This window comes from Suricata suricatta, chromosome 3 (genome assembly GCF_006229205.1).
Source record: "Suricata suricatta isolate VVHF042 chromosome 3, meerkat_22Aug2017_6uvM2_HiC, whole genome shotgun sequence".
In the NCBI taxonomy this organism is placed as follows: Eukaryota; Metazoa; Chordata; class Mammalia; order Carnivora; family Herpestidae; genus Suricata; species Suricata suricatta.
Window position 1 is genome coordinate 90,327,475 of NC_043702.1, and position 21,873 is coordinate 90,349,347.

Consider the following 21,873-nt stretch of genomic DNA (forward strand, 5'->3'; position numbering starts at 1 on the left):
CTCTCTCTCTCTCTCTCTCTCTCTCTCTCTCTCAAAATAAAATAAAGACATAAAAAAAATAAAAGAAATACAAACGAACCCCTCCTCACAGCCGTGTTTCTCAAACGGTGTTCTGAGGACAAGGGTCCGGGGCACCTGGGCAGCCTGTGAAAGTGCACTGCTGCAGGCCCCCGCCCCAGTCTGCTGACAAGCACACGGGGATTTGGACGCACACAAGTGCGGAGCACCACTGCAGGTAATCAATATCAAAGCAAGTGGGTACACGCTGCGGGTGATTATAGTTCCCTCGTTTTCCCCTCCGTGCGGAGGAGGGGCTGAACTCACGTTCAGGACAATGAATAAGGACTGGGGAAGAGCAGAAAGTGTTAATTAAACAGAAAGTGAGGAAGCAGTTCTCACCTAACCGTCTTCTACACCGTGGAGAGGCAGCGCATGGCAATTGCTTTTCGTGTGTGTGTGTGTGTGCGTGTGTGTGTGCGTGTGTGTGCGTGTGTGTGTGTGTGTGTGTGTGTGTGTGTGAGATTTCGTTTTATTTTAAAAGAGAAGAGAAACAGAGGTGGGGTGTGTGTGTGGAAAGGGGTGGGGGGGGAGAGAGAGAGAGACAGACAGACAGACAGACAGGCAGGCAGGCAGAGAATCCCAAGCAAGCTCCATGTTCACTGTGGAGCCCAACAGGGGGCTGAATCCCATGACCCCAGTATCATGACCTGAGATGAAATCAAGAGACTCAACCAACAGAGCCACCCAGGCGCCCCTGCTTTTATTCTTTTAAAAGACTTACAAGTATGCTGCGTTTCTGAGACCTGATTTAGATGAAACTTTCTCTAAAGGGACTTTTTTGTTTTCCTTTTAAAGCCACCTTGTTATCTAAAATCTTTCAGCAAGGGTGAAGTCATGTAAGTGATTTCTTCAGAAATCATTTTTAAAGTCCGTGAACATGGAACAGGAAGTAAGTCCCCAAGCAGCTACTGTGGCCCCACGTCCCACCTCACTCACCTGCAGCTGGCTTCTCTGTTTGGTTTCAGACGGAAAACTCTCTGTGGTCCTGCGAGCTGAAGCAGTCTCGGAGCTCCTGCTGGAACCGTCCACGTCTGCTCTTGCCAAGGTGATGACGGCACCTCAGAATAGCATTCACAACATCTGAGGAAAGTTGTGATTTTCATTTTAGAACAAAAGAGAAATTTTGATCTGTTAGCCTTTTATTTTTATTAAGTCCTCTTCTGAAAGCTGTCCCTTCTCTAGATTCATGTTTACCTTATAAACAAAATCTCATTTATTGCTCCCCAGCTCTTGCTTGGGCTAGTGTCAGCTTTTGCCTATGGAAAGAAGTCAAAGAAATCTGTTTGCTCTGATTTTTTTTTCATTAAAAGAGAAATATTAGAGAAGTCAGTGTATAGCAAAACAGATACAAGAGTGTAAAGGGTTTTTTTTTAAGTTTATCTATTTTGAAAGAGAGAGAGAGAGAGAGAGAGAGAGAGGGAGAGAGAGAGTGTGCAAGAGCCAGGGAGGGGCAGAGAGAGAGAGAGAGGAGAGAGAGAGAATCCCAAGCAGGCTCCACACTGTCAGCCCAGAACCCAAGGTGGGGTTCAAACTCATGACCACAAGACCACGACCTGAACCACTATCAAAGTTGGATGCTTAATCAACTGAGCCACCTAGGTGCCCCTTGTTTTGTTTTTAGAGATTTAAAAAAAATTTTTTTAACATTTATTCATTATTGAGAAATAGAGACAGAGCATGAGCATGGGAGGGGCAGAGAAAAGGGGAGACACAGAATCCAAAGCAGGCTCCAGGTTCTGAGCTGTCAGCAGAGAGCCCGATGTGGGGCCCAAACTGACGAGCTGTGAGATCATGACCTGAGCCGAAGTTGAGCACTCAACCAACTGAGCCACTCAGGTGCCCCAGTTTTATTTTGTTTTAAGTAAAAAAACTCCCCTAGAGTATCATCTTGTTTTTCTGCCTCCTCTAAACATAACTTTTTAACTATAATTTTATTAACTATAGTTTTAATAAGAAAAGTTAAACAGTTTGGGCCTGTGTGAGCTTGGTTGCTGGACATTGTGGAAAGGAATCTGGAAAAACCGCTGATTGCTGTAGTTCTGCAGCATTCGACAGGGTGCTATATAGAAACCACAATGCCTTGTGACAGACATCGGTGTCTGTGCTACGATGGGGGCCCCATAGGTCAGGGTCCGGTCCTCAGATTTACCATCTCAGGAACTTAAAATCCAGATGTGATAAGGGTCTGAAAAACCAGTTTCAAGTCTGACCATATGGCCAGAATGCCATCTAAATTAATTTACAAGGGCTGATAACTGCTATCAGTTATGAACTCGGAGACCAAAGTGCTGATCAGAAAAGTGCTTGTCAAGCAATAGCCTTTGGACTGGTCTCACTGCCCCAATCCATGCCACGCAGTGCTTCTGGATTTTCCATGAGCCCAGTTTTTATCAATTCTTGACTGGAATCTACACTCAGTGTTCACTCTGAGCCTTAAAGATGCATTGCATGGAAGTGCCTGGGTGGCTCAGTTGGTTATGCCTTTGGTTCCTGTCATGATCTTGTGGTCCATGAGTTCAAGACCTGTAGCAGGCTCTCTGCTGTCGGCACAAAGCCTGCTTCAGATCCTCTGTCTTCCTCTTTCTCCCCCACCCTCAAAAATATTTAAATATTTTTTAAAATGTGTTGCATGGATGATAGTGATGGTTGCACAACAATGTGAATGTACCTAATGCCACTGAATTTGTAAATTTTCTGTGTGTTTCGTCACAGATGGGAGGAATTGGTGCAGATCCCTCAGGGCCTTCCACGTGTGGCTCACTCAGGCTGTCTTGGTCTCTCTGGGGTCTCCCCTCCTAGTTTCCCCAGTGTGTATGCAGTGCTTTCTTCCTGTTGTCTTGCACGCACCATTCAGTGTGCTTCTTATCCTAGATTTGCTCAAATCTCTTCCAACATACATGCACTCTCCCTCGGGAGGCCTCATTTAACAATACTCTCTTGTTCAACCTGATTTGCTCTCTCTCTCCACTTGGAACACATAGCCCTTTGTTTAGACCAACACTTTCCCAGTCTTGTGTACCAGAATCACCTGGAGCTAGTAAAGCATGCAGGCCAAGGTTTAATGTGAAAAAACTGCCCTGGGTCTTCATAGTCCCCAGATGAACCCAAGGAAAGTTTAAAAACCACTGGTGTAGACTTTCCTTATAGCACTTCTAACTTTCTGCATTTTTTTTCATGTAATTGGTGCATTTACTAACACTCTGTATAAAGTTGTAAGCTTTAGTGGTTCTATTTGTTGAATCCTCCTCCAGTGACTTTCAAGGGTGGGAACTCAGAGACTATGTGTTGTACAGAATTGACAAAAGTAAGAACTGAGAAGGTGTGGTGGGGAAGGGTTGGGTGGTACTCAACAAAGTAGAGCCAGCTGCAGGCTCTTTGGTAAACCTTGCTGAGGACTCAGTCTGGAAAGCCATAGGGAGCCAGTGAGTCAATTATCAAAGGTCCACAGTGCACTCAGTTGTCATCAGCCACCATTATCTAGGGTCTGTGTCCTCAGGGAACAGATGATCTATGACGGAGAGATATCAGGTGCTGATCTATTCATGACAAGATACAATGACTTCTGAGAAAGGCAGAGATGAAATCAGAGTGGTATCTTCACGTGTTTAGACAGTGAATCTGAAGTTCTTAGAACATATGCAAGCCAGAGACCATGCAGAGGGATACGTCCAGAACCATGAGAGCTGCACTCTCACAGAATACTGTGGGTCAAGCGAAGTCAACTAGGGCAGACTTTAAAACTGTGACCTGACAGTAAGCAGTGATGATTGCCTACAATTAAAGCTCGAAACCCCTGTAGGTCTGCAGAGTCACCTCGGATCCCATGGTGTTTGAGTGCTGTACTATGTCCACCCCGGCAAAGTGGGATGGCTGGGGGAGGGGGGCTGGGGGGGGCGGGTGTGGTGCGCTGACTAGGGCAGCTCTGGCTTCCAGCTCTCTTAGTGCTCGCCTCTTTGGTGGAAACCCACCATTTCTGACATCCAGTACTTAATCTACCCATTTAATCATATACATTTATTTAGCACTTACTGTGTGCCAAGCACTCTGCAGAGTATGTGGTGATGTATTCCCAGCAACATGCAGGCACGTCCCCTCCACACATTCTCACTCTGTCCCAGCTTGTCCTCTACCTGCTTTTCCCTTGGAAAATCTCACTTTGGAGTATCCATTTAGTAGTAAGGGGAGAAACAAAAAAGGATACTTTTAAATAGTACCTTGTCTTGAAATTGCATATGTTTTAATTATCCTATTTACTTATTTCTAGGGCACCGTCGATTTCCTCTCTCTAGACTTGTTTTATGAATGCGAAGGTGAGGCAAGTTTGCCACAGAAGTTGAGCAAATTGCAGGTAATTTGAGCCCTTTCCCATATTGATGAGTGGTGAAGATTCCCGACAGCATATCAGACATTTTTTAAATGTTTATTTTATTTTGAGAGACAGTGTGCATCAGCCGGGGAGGGACAGGGGAGCGGGGGGGAGAGAATCCCAGCTGCAGGGCTCAGTCCCACAAACTGTAAGATCATGATCTGAGCTGATACCAAGAGTCGGACGCTTAACTGAGCGCCTCAGCATATTAGACATTTAATGCTCTGGCTGATGTGTAAACTGAACTACCACCCACAGTCAGCAGACCTGCACAGTTGCACTGGGGAGATCTCCAGTGAATGCACTGCTGGAGAACATTGTGGGGTCAGGCAGTCTTCCCTGGAAGGGGTAATGGAGGTTGTCTTATTAAGGCACTTTATTTGAATGGATCTCTTGTGCAGAAATCTACTGGGAATTGAAATTCTAGTCATTCTGAGATTTAAAAGGGCTTTTCATGGATGGTGGTCATGGTTCCACAGCAACATGAATATACTTAATGCCACTGAACTGTACTCTTAGAAATGGTTATGATGGCAAGCAAATTTTATGTAGGTCTCATCACAATTGAAGAAAAAAAAAAAGGACATTTCACACCCAGGCCTGCTAAATCAGATGCCAGCTATGGGGACCCTCCTGTAACCTTGAGCCCTTTCTTCTTATTGCCAGGATTGTTTTCTTGAAGTCTAATGATTGTGATTATTTAGAGAAAATATGTTGGATGTCACCTACCCACCTATTAGCTTTCTCTCTTGGTCACTGCTAAGCAACTTCCTCATGGAATACAAATCCCAGTTCCCCAGAGTCCTGACTGTTACCCCATCTCCTAACAGGGTAGAACAGATTGTACACCCAGTGGCTTCTCCCTGGCCTTCCTGGGTCCTGGCCGTTTTTCCACACTTCTCCCTGAAGAGCTGCCCTCTCACAGGCCTCTCCAGGGGCGCCTGGCCACCAGCATTCACCCGTGCCTTTCTCTTGCCTCTGCAGGTGTGGGTATAAAGCCACTCCCCTCTGCTTTCAGCCCTGAGCCTCCCGGCTTTGAATCCCAACACCCCCACCATCAAGCATCGCTAGAGGAATGATCTATTTAAAGGCCAAGCTCATCAGTGTCAAATAGTCAGTGCTGCAGCTAGGTGGGATCTCCATTGGACCTGAGGCTAGAAGCTTGAAATGGGCTAATTAGCGTCAGTCCCATCTCTGTGTCTGTGGGTTTCCTGCTGACCCTTGTAGGCACTGCTGCTTTTATTATCTACAAATAATATCTAATAATCAAAGGCAGCAGATGCATTTGCAAGATATTTGATTAATAGCTGCCATGGCTTTAGTGCCTGCTCTGTGCCCCGCACTGTGTGGGGCACTTTATCCTCATGTTATCCCCACCCCTCACAGCAGACCCCAACACTTGAGAAACAGCCAAGGTCAGGCATGAGGCAGTGAGCAGAGCTGGGATTGGAACCAGCGCTTTCTCATGACACCACACTGCCTCTCCAAAACGAAAATAATGCCAACGTGTTGGGAACATTATAATGAGGGTGGCATTTTTGAAAATCATGTATAATTTTAGTTGTTTTTGCAAATATCTTCTTACCTGAACCCAAACTGGCTTGACCCAGAGACTGCATTAGTGGAAGGCCTGTGCATGCCTGTCACAACTAAACCTGTCTTTTGTCTTCCTTAAATTCAGTCAGAGCTTGTTGCTCAGCTAACGGGTTCAGACAACACCGACATTTTAAAACTGTCTGCGTTATGCAGATGCACATGCCTCAGAGAGGCCATCAACAGAGCGTGGCTTAATTTCTGCTTGAGGATGTGGTTTACAATGTTTGCCTTTTTACAGCAAAACATTTTCCAAGAAGGCCTGTTTCCACCAGTGTCTGGATAAAGCAATGAACCCTCAGTTGATAGCTGGCCAGCCAAATAGTAAAACCCTCTCTGGACAAACTTGGCAGCCACTTATTATACCCTGCAGCATTTCTTTATTCCTTTTATTTTCTTAGGGAGGAATTAGGTTCCAGATGCTGCCTTTGACAGCTCAGAGGTAGCCCTAAAGAATCAGGGTGACCACTTCCATCGCCAGCTCTGAGGAGGGAACTGAGCTGGAGAGGAGACTGTCCCTATCTGGGGTCGTTGGTTACAGGCGTGTAGCGTTTCCCACACAGCAACCCCCAGGACAGGAAGAACAGCTGAGTTTTCCCCGGGCGAGGGGCTGACTTGTGTCCCCAAGAACCTGAGTCATGCTGCCCACTGCTTCCTTCAGAGCACATCCTTCCTCCTCACCCAGGTCCTCTCGCCCTCCTTCTGGAGGCCTGAAGGCATGGAGAGGTGGGTCCTGCACTGTCCCATTCCGGTTTCCCTCTGCTCTCCCCAGAGCACCTGCACATCCTTCTCCGAGCCTCAGGGACCCTCAGCTGCTGCTCTTCCCACCAGCCCGCAGGGGTTCCAGGGCGGGAGGACCTGCTCAGGCCCAGCATGTGGATGAAGAGTCGCAGCACATCTTAGCTCTGCAGGAGGCGCCTGAGTGGTGTCCCCTGTCCTCTTAGCAGGAAAGGCTCTGCTCACCCAGGAAACACTCACCCAGGGCCCCACTCAGTTGAAGGCCCTTCAGCTCTCCTGGCCTAGAATGTCACAGACTGCCCCACTGTGCACTGAACTTTCAGGAGAGAGAAAATCCTCTGTTCCCTTAGCAGTTGGGGTCCCCTGCATTGACCCAGCTCAGGGAGAGAACGCAGACTGTGTGAGCTGTAACTCCTTTAACTGTGGTCTTGGGCAACGTAGCTTCTTAAAGCTGAAAGTACCTTATCTGTAAAGAAGGGGCGTTGTTGCAGGTGACTCTGAGAACATAAGGAATATGCCTGCCTTCTTTGGAAGTAGTTGCTGTTGGTATCTCTCAGTGGCCTTTAACTCCTCAGAGGAGGAAAAACTTAGTGTGGGGAAAACGACCAAAAAGTAATTTAAAGTGAAGTCAAACAATATATCAACGTACAAATGTTTCCTTTGACAGCGAAATGGCTTAGAAATGGGAGAAAAGTCACACTTGTTCCATATTAATGAGACTCGCTTTTTTTTTTTAATTTTTAACATTTATTTATTTTTGAGAGACAGGGACAAATCACGAGCAGGGGAGGGTCAGAGAGAGAGGGAGACACAGAATCTGAAGCAGGCTCCAGGCTCTGAGCTAGGTGTCAGCACAGAGCCCGACATGGGGATTGAACCCACGAACCGTGAGATCATGACCTGAGCCGAAGTCAGACGCTTAACCGACTGAGCTACCCAGGCACCCCGAGGATCGCTTTTTTAAAAACTTATTATGGAAAATGTCAAATACATCCAAAAGTAGAAAAGTATAGTGCAGCCATCCCCAGCTTCAAAAGCTATCAACTCAAGGCTGATCTTGCTTCATCTACACCCTATCTTCCCCTTCTCAAGTCAGATTGTTTTAAAGCAAACCCCAGAATCCATAAATACTGTGATGGTGGCACCTACTTAAGCTTCTTAAAGTAACAAAGGCCCTTAACATGAGTAGATGCCCTTGTTTCTGGACCCAACACAGTGCCTGGTTGGGCACTCTAAGGCTTGTGAGCATTCTAAGCCTGTCTCTTTGGTGCGAGTCAATGAGGAGGGTGTGGCAGATGTTACTGAAAAGTGTAGATGATTCTCCCTCAGAGTCTAGAATCTGCTCCCTTTATTAATTGAGATGTCTGGAGGTCATTTCCCAAACCAGAGTGAGGTTTGTAACTTCTCATCTTGAAAATCTATCCTTGTTATTAAAAGACTTATGCTAGGCAAGTTCAGTTCACTTGTTGGCCTTTATCTTTTTCAGGCTATTGAGCCAAAAGTGAAAGTTTTCATCTTCAATCTGAGACTCCAGGACTGCCCCTCCACCAGGAAGAACTCAACCAGGCTGCTCTTCAACCTTCTCGAGGGTGAGTGGACCATTGCTGGAAAGGTTTTCGGTCACATTTGGTGCACTGGCTTGGACAGTAGCAGTCCTGAAAGTCTGGAGTTCCAATAAAAGGAAGGACCAGAGGAGAGTTGGTCTGAGACCCCACCCCAGATGCCTTTGTACTGTCTGTCCCTTAGCTCCCACTGACCCAAGAAGAAGAGAGCTTCTGTGTAAAGACGACCAGGATGCCTTGGTCTCGTGAGAAGAAAGCCCAGCAGACCTCTGGTATCAGGTGGAAGCATGGGAACTCCTCTGTGTCTGCATGTCCCCTTCCATTACCCATCCCCCCAATACCTCACCTTTGCCCCACTCTGCTTGCCCTTGTTCATGTCCCCATTTCATTTCAGCTTGCATAAGACCCTGGTGGGCACCTCACCCAAACCTTCAGGTCTAAGCTCATGGACCATCTTCTCTCTGCCTCTTAGTTCAAATTATTGAGAGTGAATCTGATTAGGGGGCATAGATCAGATCACTCCTGGTCCAGTCAGGTCAAGGGAAAGGTGGATTCTGTTAAGGCATCAGGGGCTCAGGGTCTACTAGAGACTCTGTAGGAAGGGGCTGAGGGGCACATTCGTGGGTGTCCTGACATCCATTCCAGTCATATGGCAGAATATGGTATAAGTCAGTGCCCTTTCTACTACCTGTGACCAGTACTGAGCTGGCTTCACAGACCTCATGACACTCATCCACAGATACCACTTAATAACCCTCAGCCTAACTCACTTTTGATGGCACACTGATCTCTGTTCTTAAGTTCCATCCCTTTCTAACTGGCTAAAATGGTCAATTTTATGTTTATGTGTAGTTTACTACAATTTAAAAAAATTTATCCTTTTCCGATGTCTGAGTTCTTCTAAATCAGTCGTTCTCCATGTGTGGTCTCCAGACCAGCAGCATCAGCCGCATGTGGGACATTGTTAGGTATTCAAATCCTTGAGCCTCGTGTCAGATGCACTGGATCAGAAACTGGGAGGTGGGCCCAGCAGTTTGAGTTTCACAAGCTCTGTGGGTGATTCTGATCCACAAGAAGTTTGAGAACCTGTTTTCTGAGTAGGTGGAAATCATTTCTGATCTCCTCAGTTGCTTAGTACATAGTATTTTCCAGGGAGCTTAGAACAATTGCTTGGAGTTTAGGTATGTTGTGTATATATAAGGAAAACGATTGGTGGTAGTCATGCATATTGTTGGTTGGGCTTCAGGGAGAATTAATTAAACTTCTTCTTTTACAGCCATAAATAAAAACCAAGTGATCACCATTGGGTTTGATCTTAATACTGTCCTGATCTGTTCAAGTTCCGAGAAAAGGTAATGTCAGATTTCCTGAAGTATCTACAGCTAATATTTGCAGAATGCTTTTTCACATGTGTGATCTCATGGGATTGTTGCCATCTGCCTCTCACTGGTGATTTTATCATGACTGTTCTGTAGGCGAGCGATGAAGGCTCAGGGGGATGGCAGGGCGAGCCTGTCTCCCACGGCATCTTACTCGGGGCGCACATGGTCCTGCGTCCTCACTTGCCATTCTGCTCCTGTGACCTTTGCAGTTTGCCCAAGTGCACACAATGAGCAGAGCTGGGATTTGAACCCCTGTCTTCTAATTTAAGATCTTTTTGGAGGCAACATGAGTTTGTGGAAGAGCAGGCTGGGTCAAAGACAGATCTGAACACCCCACTGAAGTTACATGTTCTGAGTAAATGAGGTGAATTCTCTGTATGTGTTTCCTCATGTGATATGTGGAACATCTTCCCCTCGAGGAGATGGCACAGGTAGGAGACTGCGCTGTTGGAGTGGGGCAGAAGCCTAACTCAGTGGTGTTCTAAGAAGAGGGTTGTTTTTTTGTTTTTAAATTTTTTTTCAATGTTTACTTTTGAGACAGAGACAGAGCATGCGTGGGGGAGGGGCAGAGAGAGGGAGACACAGAATCCAAAGCAGGCTCCAGGCTCTGAGCTGTCAGCACAGCTCAAACCCACAAACCATGAGATCATGACCTGAGCTGAAGTCGGATGCTCAACTAACTGAGCCACCCAGGCAATCCCTGTGTTTTGTTTTTTACTTTGTTTTTTATTTCCTTAAGTAATCTCTATACCCAATGGGGGGCTTGAGCTCATGACCCTCCAGTATAAACAGTCCCATACTCTATCACCTGAGCCAGCCAGGCACTCTCTTAGAAAAGAGGTTTTAATTTGTGGTGGAGTTGCAAATAATTTCTTACCAAAGGGCTAAAATAGCTAAGTTGCAAATGGTGTACTTAAAAAAATTAGAGCAGGTTTTAGCTTACCCCCAAAAGGACCCCCTTACAACATTCATAATCCAGTGTGCGTGTCAAGTGAGCACAGAAAAGGATGGTGTGGAAACCAGCAGATGGTTGTTCCCTAGAAGTCTCAGCCTTGCACGGGTATGTTACACGTGTGAGCTTCACACACCATGTGTTGACAAAGGACAAAGGCTGGAAAGAATCATTTGGCTTCCCAGACTTTGAACTAGAGCTCTCCTTACCCTTCACCTCAGACTGCTAGGAAAGCTCTGTCCAGGGTCATTCACTCAGTTGCTACCATTTTCTTGTACTTTTCCTCTCCTAGCACTTGGGTATCAATATGTTGTTCAGTCCTCCCAACTCACTTCAGGCCCTGCAGGTGAAACCAACAGACCCCAAGCAGCTGCTACAGATCAGTTTTTGTGCTGGAGTCTGAATGGTAGAAAGACGAGAGAGGTCAGAACTGCTCCCTGGCCACACTTGGAGCCAGCTGAGGATTGGTGAGCTATTTCTTTTCAGAAAATAGAACTCAGGAGGCCATAATAAAGGGTTACCCTGAAAGCTCAGGAATTACAAAACCACAGGATGCCCTACGATACCAGCTCCAAAGTTCTCCCTCTAAACTTGGCCTGACGCAGAGGTCCAACCTGGCTGACATTAAACTAACAGCTGGGGATCCTCCCTCAAGGCGGGTGTTGCCCTGCTCTCCACTGGAGGCCAGGGCAGGTGGAGGAGGGTTCTGACAGGAGTAACATCCTTTTCTCTTTGAGAATCTTAGACGTTGGAGGGGAAACAGTGGCCCACAAATGACTCTAATACCAGATTGTGGCAGAAGACACAGCATTGCTCACCAGAAGGGGGAGAAAGAGCCTTATCTGGGATGCTCTGAGCAGGCTGGGGGTAGGAAAGGGACAGCTGAAGGAGGGCTACCTGTAAGGCCTAGGCATAGAGACTGAGGCTATGCTAAATCTCCTGAGAGATACTCAGTATATGCACACTGAGTATGCTAAATCTCCTCCCAAGTTATATAACCTGAACTCCCTGCATTAAAGCTTTAAGAGCAAATTGAGGGGTGCCTGGCTGGCTCAGTCAGAAGAGCAGGCAACTTTTGATCTCAGGGTTGTGAGTTCTTGCTCCATGTTGGGTGAAGAGATTATACATACATACATACATATGCAAATAAATAAGTAAGCCTTTAGAGCAAATTGTATTTTATCCAGAGCTATTTGTTTATTTCTTCAAGACTTCATTTCTTCCAAGCCAGGAGGACAATCAGGATCAGGAGGGTTAGGTCAGAGTAGCTGAGGCTGTTCATTGAGTGGGTGTCACCTGTGTCCCTGGTTGTACTCCAGAGACCTGAATATATTATGGATAATCCATAACTATAGATCATTCCCCCACCCCTACTGCTGTTTTAGCAAATGTGAGTTAGTTGAGGCTTTGTAAAACAGGAGGTACTTAGGTCTGGAAGACCCAGATTTCACTCCATTGGACAGAAGTCCTTCTGCAATATCCCTGTCACGTCTACCAGTTCTGTGCTCTGGGCCAGCCACATACAAAGGACATCCTCTCTCCACATGATGGCCATGGGACAGGAGATGCCCTTGCAATGAATGCACCTCCTTCCCCATCCCCCTGAGTTTTCCCCTCCAGTCCAAAGACACCCACCTACACCAACCCTTCCTCAACATTGCCCTCTGCTGGTGTAACTGCCACATGCTCTCCAACTGAGCCTTGGAGATCGGTAAACGAATTTAGGGTTTGTTTTGAAACATTAGAAGAAAATGTTTTATTTAAAAAAAAGGAAGGAAAGAAAGAAGGATAGAAATGGACTAGAATAAAATATAAAATAGAGTGCATTCATGTGAGGACAGTATGTTTTATCTCAAATATATATGTTTATCTGAATTTATATATATGAAATATTAAAAAATATATAAATGTCTACACATCTACAAATACGGTGATATGTGGTTAAAAGCACAGACTGTATTCTATGGTTTGTAACCTGTGTGATCAAGAAGTTCTCACAAAGAAAAAAAGATGAGTTCATTTACATTAAAAAAGCTGGAGAGAGATGATCTCAATTTGTATACTCGTCAGGAATCTAGGTTTCTTTTTTCTTTTCTTTTTTTTTTTTAATGTTTTTTTAAATTTATTTCTGAGAGACAGAGAGAGACAGGAGCAGGGGACGGCCAGAGAGAGAGGGAGACACAGAATCCGAAGCAGGATCCAGGCTCTGAGCTAGCTGTCAGCATAGAGCCCGACGCGGGGCTCAAACCCTTGAACCGTCGATCATGACCTGAGTCTAAGTTGGACATTTAACCAACTGAGCCACCCAGGCGCCCCAGGAATCTAGGTTTCTATCTGAATGTTTTATCATCCTTAACAAGGCTTCTCCCTTACCATCCAGGATGGATGCTTGAGCTCCTGCCATTATGTCCATGATCCAGGCAGCATGAAGAAGAAAGGAGGTTGTAGCCAGGGTTAATATTTAGCTGATACACATCAGCAGAGCTATACCAGTAATTCACTTACTGAAATACTTTCTTCCCTACCAGCTGGTAAACAGATGCTGGTCCCTAGATGCTCAGAATATACTCATTTCTTTGAGTCTCAATTTCCTTCTCTATAGGATAGGGTTAAATAATTGTAGTACTTAAAAATTTGTGAAAATTAATGGAGAGACCTACATTCTTATCACAGTGGCCAGCACAGAATTGAGGCATAATGAATTAAAGCCATCATTATTATTAAGTATGTTTTATAAATAGTAAGTAATAAGAAAAAAGCACGGCATCAGAACTAAAGACAGGATATGGGGACAAGCTAATACAGAAAAACAGGCTTGGCACAGTGTTTTGAGTCCTGCAGAAGCAATAATAACTCCCCTAAGAAGGGGCAATAATAGTAATTTTCCCAACTACCAGGCACTTGTGTGGCTTTTGACTCAGTGTTTCTAGAACGTGTACTGATGGCACACACTGCCGCCATCCATCCGTCTGGGGGCGCAGGTAACTCGCAGAGTCATTACTTACCACGGCCTTTCTGTCTTTCGGATCCCGCAGCGGGCCCTGCTCGCGGACGGACAGCGCTCCCCTCCGGACGGCTGCACAGCCGGCCCCGGGGAGCGCAGCAGGCTCCTCGCCGCCGCGGGGCTCGGCCTACCGGAGAGTCTGGGCAACTTTTGCCAGCCAGTCCAGGGCCCAAAGGGACGCTTTCCTGCGGGATGATTTCCCCGAAGGCTTTCTCTGGGGCGTCTCCACGGGAGCCTTTAATGTGGAAGGAGGCTGGGCCGAGGACGGAAGGGGGCCGAGCGTCTGGGACCACCTGGGTCGCCGGCAGCCGGCCGAGGGCACAGCCACGCCGGAGGTGGCCAGTGACAGCTACCACAAGGTGGACACCGACGTGGCCCTGCTTCGCGGCCTCCGAGCTCAGGTCTACAAGTTCTCCATCTCCTGGTCCCGCATCTTCCCCACGGGGCTCGGGCCAGAGCCCAGCCGCCAGGGCGTCGCCTACTACAGCAGGCTCATCGACAGCCTGCTGGACGCCGGCATCGAGCCCATGGCCACGCTCTTCCACTGGGACCTGCCTCAGGCCCTGCAGGAGCGCGGCGGGTGGCAGGACGACAGTGTGGTGGACGCCTTCCTGGACTACGCGGCTTTCTGCTTCTCCACCTTCGGGGACCGCGTGAAGCTCTGGGTGACCTTCCACGAGCCGTGGGTGATGAGCTACGCGGGCTACGGCACGGGCCGACACGCGCCGGGCGTCTCCAACCCGGGGGTGGCCTCTTTCAAGGTACTTCTCATCCTTGCAGCGCCGCCTCACTGGAGAGAATTTGGCTGGGAGAAAGTAATTTCCCCTGCCAGTCACTATGCTTTTACTATCTGTGCTTTAAAAGGAAGGCAGAGGGAGGGAAGGCATCGTAAATTGTTAATCACCTTATTTTGTCCAGATACTGTGCTGCCACTTTGGTAAGTTATTACATCCTTGAAACAGCTCTGGTGGATGAGGGAATTGGGACTCAGAGGAGAAACTGGTTCCTGATGTCATCGATGCAGGGTCAGCAGTTTGAAGCCAGAATCTGAGCCCAAGTATACTCAACTCTACAGTAAATGTTCCTTGTCAGCCAGGACTCTGAGATGCATGCATGGGACAGAAAAATCAACCCAGACAGACTTAAGCAGAGAGGAAGTCCATCAGCTCAGACCCCTGAGTAGTCTGGGTTTTAATACGATTTTTTTAAGTTTATTGAGAGAGAAAGAGAGAGAGATAGAGAGCGCATGAGTTGGAGATGGGCAGAGAAAGAGAAAGAGAATCCCCAGCAGGCTCCGAGCTGTCAGCACAGAGCCTGAGGCAGGGTTCGATCCCATGAACAGGGAGATCATGACCTAACCTGAAATCAAGAGTCAGAGGCTCAACTGACTGAGACACCCAGGCATCCCTGAGAAGTCTAGGTTTCAGCTGGTCAGAATGGAGCTTGATCAGATCCCAAACGATGCCACTAGTACTCCATTTCTGTTCTTGCACCTCTTGTTGGGCTGCCTGGTGACCAGATGGTTGCAGCCGTGGTCTCCTTTGTCAAGACCAGCAGGAAAGAAAACTTGCCTCTCTTCTGGCATTCCCAACAAACGTGTCCTTGTGCCTAGTGGTGGCCGCATGGGTTGTGTGCCCATCCCTGAACTATTCAGTAAGTCTAGGTAGACAGTGAACTGGCTGGACTGGGTCCAGGTCCCCGCTCTGCCCCTCCACACACTGGCTGAAAGGTGGGGAGGTGGAAAGGGAAAGGGGGCTTGGCTTTCCAGAGGGTAGGCAGGGTATCATTTCCACAACAAGGGGGTTTATATAATGGACATGTTAGCCTGGCTTTCCCCTGCAACACCTTGGTTCTGAAATAGGAGTCTTTGCTTTGTCCCATGCTCGGTGTAAAGGAAGATGCATGGCCCATATCCTCAAGATTTAATACTTTTTGGAGATGATACAAATACACATAAGAAAATTAGAGAACAATCCAAAATGTTTATAGTCAAAATGAGCTAGAACCCATGACTTGATGAAATGCCAAAAATCATAACACTGAAACCAAAGCTTACACTCTGCTCTTGTTCAACAAGAACATACACATCATGAGAGAACACTTCTCAACTTGGAAGGTTTAAACCTTTCTGTTTGTCTCCTTGTTATAAAACTCATCCCAACCTCTTCTCCTTAGGTTTCTTATCCCTGTAACTGTGGCTCCTAGAAAGTGCAGTTCACCTTTCTCCTTCAGTTCTTGCTGTGTGATTTATTAGTTAACCCAGTATAATACCATTAAGGGAGGACTGCAAAGAAAACGTTTCACTCATCGTTCTGCCCATGTGTCCTTCCAGACTGGCTTCCTTGCATTCACAGTATACTCACAGAGCACACTCAAGTCAGTGGATTTTTTTTAAGTAGACTTTATTTTTTTTAATGTTTATTTATTTTGAGGGAGAGGGGAAGGTGGGAGGGGTAGAGAGAGAGAATCCTAAGCAGACTCCACGCTGATAGCAGTGATGCAGGGTTCAAACCCAGGAACCATAGGATCATGACCTGAGCCAAAATCAAGAGTCAGACATCTAACTGACTGAGCCACCCAGGCGCCCCAAAGTAGACTTTATTTTTTATAGTAGTTTTAAGTTCACAGCAAAACTGAACAGAAGTTACGTAGATTTTCTATACGCCCTCTACTCCCACATGTGCACAGCTTCCCCCGTCATCAGCACCCCCATCGGCTGGCACATTTGTTAGGATCGCTGAGCCTACACTGGCTGTCACAATCACCCTAGTGCCGTTTCTTATCTGACTTGTCATTAACGCTATTCCGTGTTCTTACATGGCCACAAAGATGGGTTCTGTTAGTTATCTAATCTTCCACTGAGCCCCTGCCTGATGCTCCCTCAGTTAGGAGGCACACATTCCGGCCTTCTGGAAAGAAGCAGTTTGCTATTGAAGTTGATGACCCAGTTAAGGATTAACATTTGGAACATGAGAAACAGTGAGAAGTTTCAATTTCTAGGGCATATTTTGATCTGAAAGTCTTCAACAGTAAGCATCCTTATCCTCAGATGATAAAAATGAAAGGACGATAAGCAATAGCAAGCTCCCTCCTACACTCCAAATTTCTGCATGGTGTTCTGTATACACGATCTTAGTCTTCATAAATGAATTCATAATTACTGCTTCTTGCAGACAAGGAAACTGAATGAGAAGGTTGTTTGAGTCTGCTGAGCAAGTGAGTGACAAAGTCAAGATTTAAGTCTAGGTTTGTTATACTCCAGACATCGTGCTTTTGCCTGTTTTCCCATGTTGCTCTGCCAAGGGAAGCTGTTTACTTTTCTAAGACCTTGAGTTAAGTCCACGAAGAGATTCCTGGTCATGGGTTTTCTTCCTAAATTTCATTAAGTGGAAAGAGCAGGTAGGTTAGAAAGAATTGTTCCATCCCTCGTATGTCAACTAAAATGATTCCCCCAAATTCATCGTGGATGAATTAGTCAATAAGCACTTAATTAAGAACAAAGTCAGAATACCCTCATGGGTGACAACACCGGCCTAGCATCAGACTTTACATTCTAGACCTCTCTGGATCTTGAGTCTCTCATCTGTATAGTGGTAATAATAATTATACTGTCACACAAGATTGTTGGGAGGAGTTCATGAGAGAATTCATTAACAATTTTTACTGTGAGATACGGTTATTGATGCTATTGCTATTGACCTGAGGATGGCGATGTTGACTTGCTGACATTACTGACTTGCTGACTTTGCGTTGTTGATATTGGGGGCACTGGTGTTGATGATGTTGATGTCGACATTGTCCATGTTGTTGATCTATTGACATTGTTAACATCAATCTTAACTGTCTGTTGATATTGTTGACTTGTTGATCTTGACATTAACTTGCTGATGATTTCCTGATGTTGACATTACTGTTGTTATTGATGTGGACATTTTCAGTGTTGCTGTCTTACTAACATTGGTAACATTATTGACATTGGTATTAACTTGTTGTAGACTTGTTATTGGCTTGTGATTGTTGGCTTTGCTATTGGTTGTTATTAAGCACTGTATTTCCTTTTTTTTTTTTTTTTCCTCACCAGGTAGCTCACTTGGTTCTCAAGGCTCATGCCAGAGTTTGGCACCACTATAATAGCCACTATCGTCCACAGCAGCAGGGACGTGTGGGCATTGTGTTGAACTCAGACTGGGCAGAACCTCTGTCTCCAGAGAAGCCTGAGGACCTCAATGCCTCTGAACGCTTCTTGCAATTCATGCTGGGCTGGTTTGCACACCCCATCTTTGTAGACGGAGACTACCCTGCTGCCCTGAAGGCCCAGATCCAACAGGTGAATCAACAGTGCTCTGGTCCTGTGGCCCAGCTCCCTGAGTTCACCGAGGCAGAGAAGCAACTCCTAAAAGGCTCTGCTGATTTTCTGGGTCTGTCTCATTACACTTCTCGCCTTATCAGCAAGGCCCAACAAGACTCCTGCATCCCCAGCTATGATACCATTGGAGGCTTCTCCCAACATGTGGACCCTGCATGGCCCCGGACCTCATCCCCTTGGATTTATGTGGTGCCCTGGGGTATAAGGAGGCTGTTGCAGTTTGTATCTTTGGAATACACAAGAGGAAAAGTTCCGATCTACCTGGCTGGGAATGGCATGCCCATAGGGGAGACTGAAGATCTCCTTAAGGATTCCTTGAGAGTAGACTACTTCAATGCATATATCAATGAGGTGCTCAAAGGTAAGGATCGTGGATATGCTGGTGATTGGAAGGTGGGTGGTACTTACTCCAAGTCTTCAGATTTCTGCTTAATAAGACAAAGAGAGTCTCCTAGGACATTGAAGCCTAGAAGTAGCATTAGTAGTAATAGCTCAAGTCCTTCACATCAGCCTCCGAGCTGTCTCCCCCAGAAGCCTCAAGTGTTCGTTCCTATGTTCTTATTTCCTGTAATGCTGCCTCCTACATTCTGCCCATCTGAGTCCTATCCATTGATCAAAGACTCATCATCTTTTAACACATTCATTTAACAAATATTTATTCAGTGCGTATTCTGTGCCACACATTGCACAAGACGGAGTAAAATATTAAACAAATACCATCTTTGCCCATAGGACACTCAGAGTCTACAGAGGGACAGTCTTTTTAAGAGACCGAGACAGAGCACAAGCAGGGGAGGGCCAGAGAGAGAGGGAGACACAGAATCTGAAGCAGGCTCCAGGTTCCAAGCTGTCAGCAGAGCCCAATGTGGGGCTTGAATGCATGAGCCATGATATCATGACCTAACATGAGCCTTGAGATCATAAGCAACTGAGCCACCCAAGCACCCCTAAATTTAAAAAAATTTTAATTCCAGTATAGTTAACATACAGTGTTTCAGATGTACATAGATGTATATAGTGTTCTGTCAATTCTATACATTGCTTAGTGCTCATTATGATGTGTACTCATAATCTCCTTCACCTATCCACCCCATCCCCCCTGCCTCTCCCCTCCAATAACCGTCAGTTTGTTCTCTATGGTTAAGAGTCAGCTTCTTGTTTTATCTCTTTAATTTTTTATTTGCTTTGTTTCTTCCACATATGAATGGAATCATATCAGTCTGTCTTTCTTGAACTTACTTCACTTAGCCATTATATCATCTAAATCCATCCATGTTTTGCAAATGATGAGATTTAATTCTTTTTTATGAATGAGTAATATTTTATTATATGTAAATACCACACCTTCTTTATCCAATCATCTATTGATGGACACTTGGGCTCCTTGCATAAACTCCGTTTATCACAAGTAAATGGAGGGCACATATCTTTTCAAATTAGTATTTTTGTATTCTTTGTAAATACCCACTAGTGGAATTACAGGATCACATCGTAATTCTATTTTCACTTATTTTTTGAGGAATATCCATATTGTTTTCCACAGTGACTGCTCTAAGTTGCATTCCTACCAATAGTTCATTCTACCACATCCTCACCAACACTTGTTTCTTGTGGTTTTGATTTTAGCTATTCTGACAAGCATGAGACGATATCTCATTGTAGTTTTGATTTACATTTCCCTGAGGATTAGTGATGTTGAACACCTTTTCATGTGTCCGCTGGCCATCTGGGTGTCCCCTTTGGAGAAATGTCTGCTTGTGTCTTTGGTCCATTTGTTAGTTGGTTTATTTGGTTTTTAGGTGTTGAGTTGTATCCATTCTTTATATATTTTAGATATTAATCCTTTATTGGATATGTTATTTTCAAATATATTCTCCAATTCCAGAGCTTGTCTTTTAGTTTTGTTGATTGTTTCTTCATTGTGAAGAAGTGTTTATTTTTACATAGTCCCAATAGTTTATTTTTACTTTTGTTTCCCTTGCCTCAGGACCCTTATCTAGAAAGATGTTGATATGGCTGATGTCAGAGAAGTTACTGCCTGTGCTCTCTTCTAGGATTCTTATGGTTTCAGATCTCTCATTTAGGTCTTTAATCCGTTTTGAGTTTATTTTTGTTTATGGTATAGGAAATCGATCCACTTTCATTCTTATGCATGTAGCTGTCCAATTTTCCCAACACTATTTGTTGGAAGGGACTATCTTTTTCCCATGTCTTTTTATTCCAAGTAAAAAGGAATGGCTAATAGTTTTCATCTCCTATATCAACAACTCATCAAGTGCTAGTCAGCTGCCTAGAGGGCTATTCAGAGAAGATTTCAAGGCCTTGTGTAGATTCAGAGAGAAAGAGTTGATTAGCAATACATACCCTGGACACTGCAGTAAAGAATGGAGACACACATCCAGTGTTCATGAGGCCAGATACTCTCTCTTATACTTTGCTCGTGTTCAGCATCAGGGTTACAGTCCTATAATCTTCACAATCTTGGAATCTCTTTAGGACATTATCTCAAGTGATCTTCAAAACAGCCTTGTACAGAAAATAGGAGCAGAGATTTTCCTCGTGTGACCATTGTGAAAACTGGCGCTCTGAGAGATTGCATGGAGTGCCTAAACAGCCAGTGAGGGAAACTGTAGGCCTGTCTATCACTGGCTCAGCGGTGCCCGCTAACCTATGACGCTTCTATTATCTTTGTTTCTAAAGACTTTTAGACCCTGGGACAAAGTAGATGTTTACTAATTTGTGGAATGAATAAAAGAATTATATAAAATAAATGAATTGCCTGCCTCTTATACAGCCAGTGTTTGTTGAGAAGCTGTGTAATCTGATAAAAATGGGGCTTAAATCTTTGCTGGTTGCCAGTTTGAGCTCAAAGTAAAGTCATGCTTAACTTTGACACTGGCTTATGGTTGACTCACCAGATGCTTTTTTCTTTTTTTATTCTCTCACAGTTCTCCAGGCCAGAAGTCTAAAATGGAGATGCCAGTAGGGCCACTCTCCCTCTGAAGTCTCTAGAGGAGACTCTTTCCTTGTCTCTTCAGCATCTGGTGGCTCCAGGCATTTCTTGGCTGGTGGCTGCATTGCCCCAATCTCTGCCTCCATCTTCATAAGGACCTTCTCTGTTTCTCTTTTAAGGATGCTTGGGCTCACCCAGTTAATGCAGGATGATCTCATCTTAATATTCTTAACTTAATTACACCTATAAAGACCACTTTTTCCAAATAAGATTACATTAACTGGTACCAAGTTAAGATTTGGACATATCCTTTTGGGGACCACCATTCAACTCACTGTACCAGGGCATACCTTACTGTAGGCATTATTTCTCTTTAAGATGAGGTGAGCGATCATCTTATCAATATTGCTAGACATGAGGAATAACAAAAGTATATTTTAAAAATTAAATGATTTATGCATTCTATAAAAAAACAAGGAGTCCTGATAGTAGCAGATGGGACACATTCTTGTATTCATTTTGAGGCAGGGGTGCTCTTCCAGACTGAGATTTATGGCCATATATGTGGCCTGATGATTAGTGGGCATCTTGTGGATTTTCTTTTATTCATTCTTAGGGAAAAGGGTTAACACTTTGGGGGTAACCTAAATCCCCTCCAAAACGTGCACATCAAAAGGAAAATCTTTGAATAGCAACATTAGTAACAGAGACTTTTTAAAAATTTTATATATTTTTATTTTTTGAGAGAGGGAGAGAAAGCATGAGTGCAAGCAGGGGAGGGGCAGAGGGAGAGGGAGAGAGGGAAAGAATCCAACGCAGGCTCCATCCTCAGCACAGAGCCCAAGGGTAGGGGGCAGGAGGCTTGATCTTATGACTGACTGTGAGATCATGACCTGA

At 45.2% G+C, this 21,873-nt stretch overlaps 1 protein-coding gene across 1 annotated transcript in view; it reads left to right on the top strand.

Moving 5' to 3' along the window:
* Positions 1 to 21,873, top strand: part of LCT (lactase) — a 47,354-nt gene that overhangs the window by 6,739 nt on the left and 18,742 nt on the right. Inside the window, 9 exon segments of the mRNA XM_029934649.1 lie at positions 1,026 to 1,105; positions 4,325 to 4,408; positions 8,244 to 8,346; positions 9,596 to 9,671; positions 11,919 to 11,944; positions 12,869 to 12,893; positions 13,432 to 13,448; positions 13,757 to 14,418; positions 17,739 to 18,384. Coding sequence (XP_029790509.1) covers positions 1,026 to 1,105; positions 4,325 to 4,408; positions 8,244 to 8,346; positions 9,596 to 9,671; positions 11,919 to 11,944; positions 12,869 to 12,893; positions 13,432 to 13,448; positions 13,757 to 14,418; positions 17,739 to 18,384 — 1,719 coding nt within the window.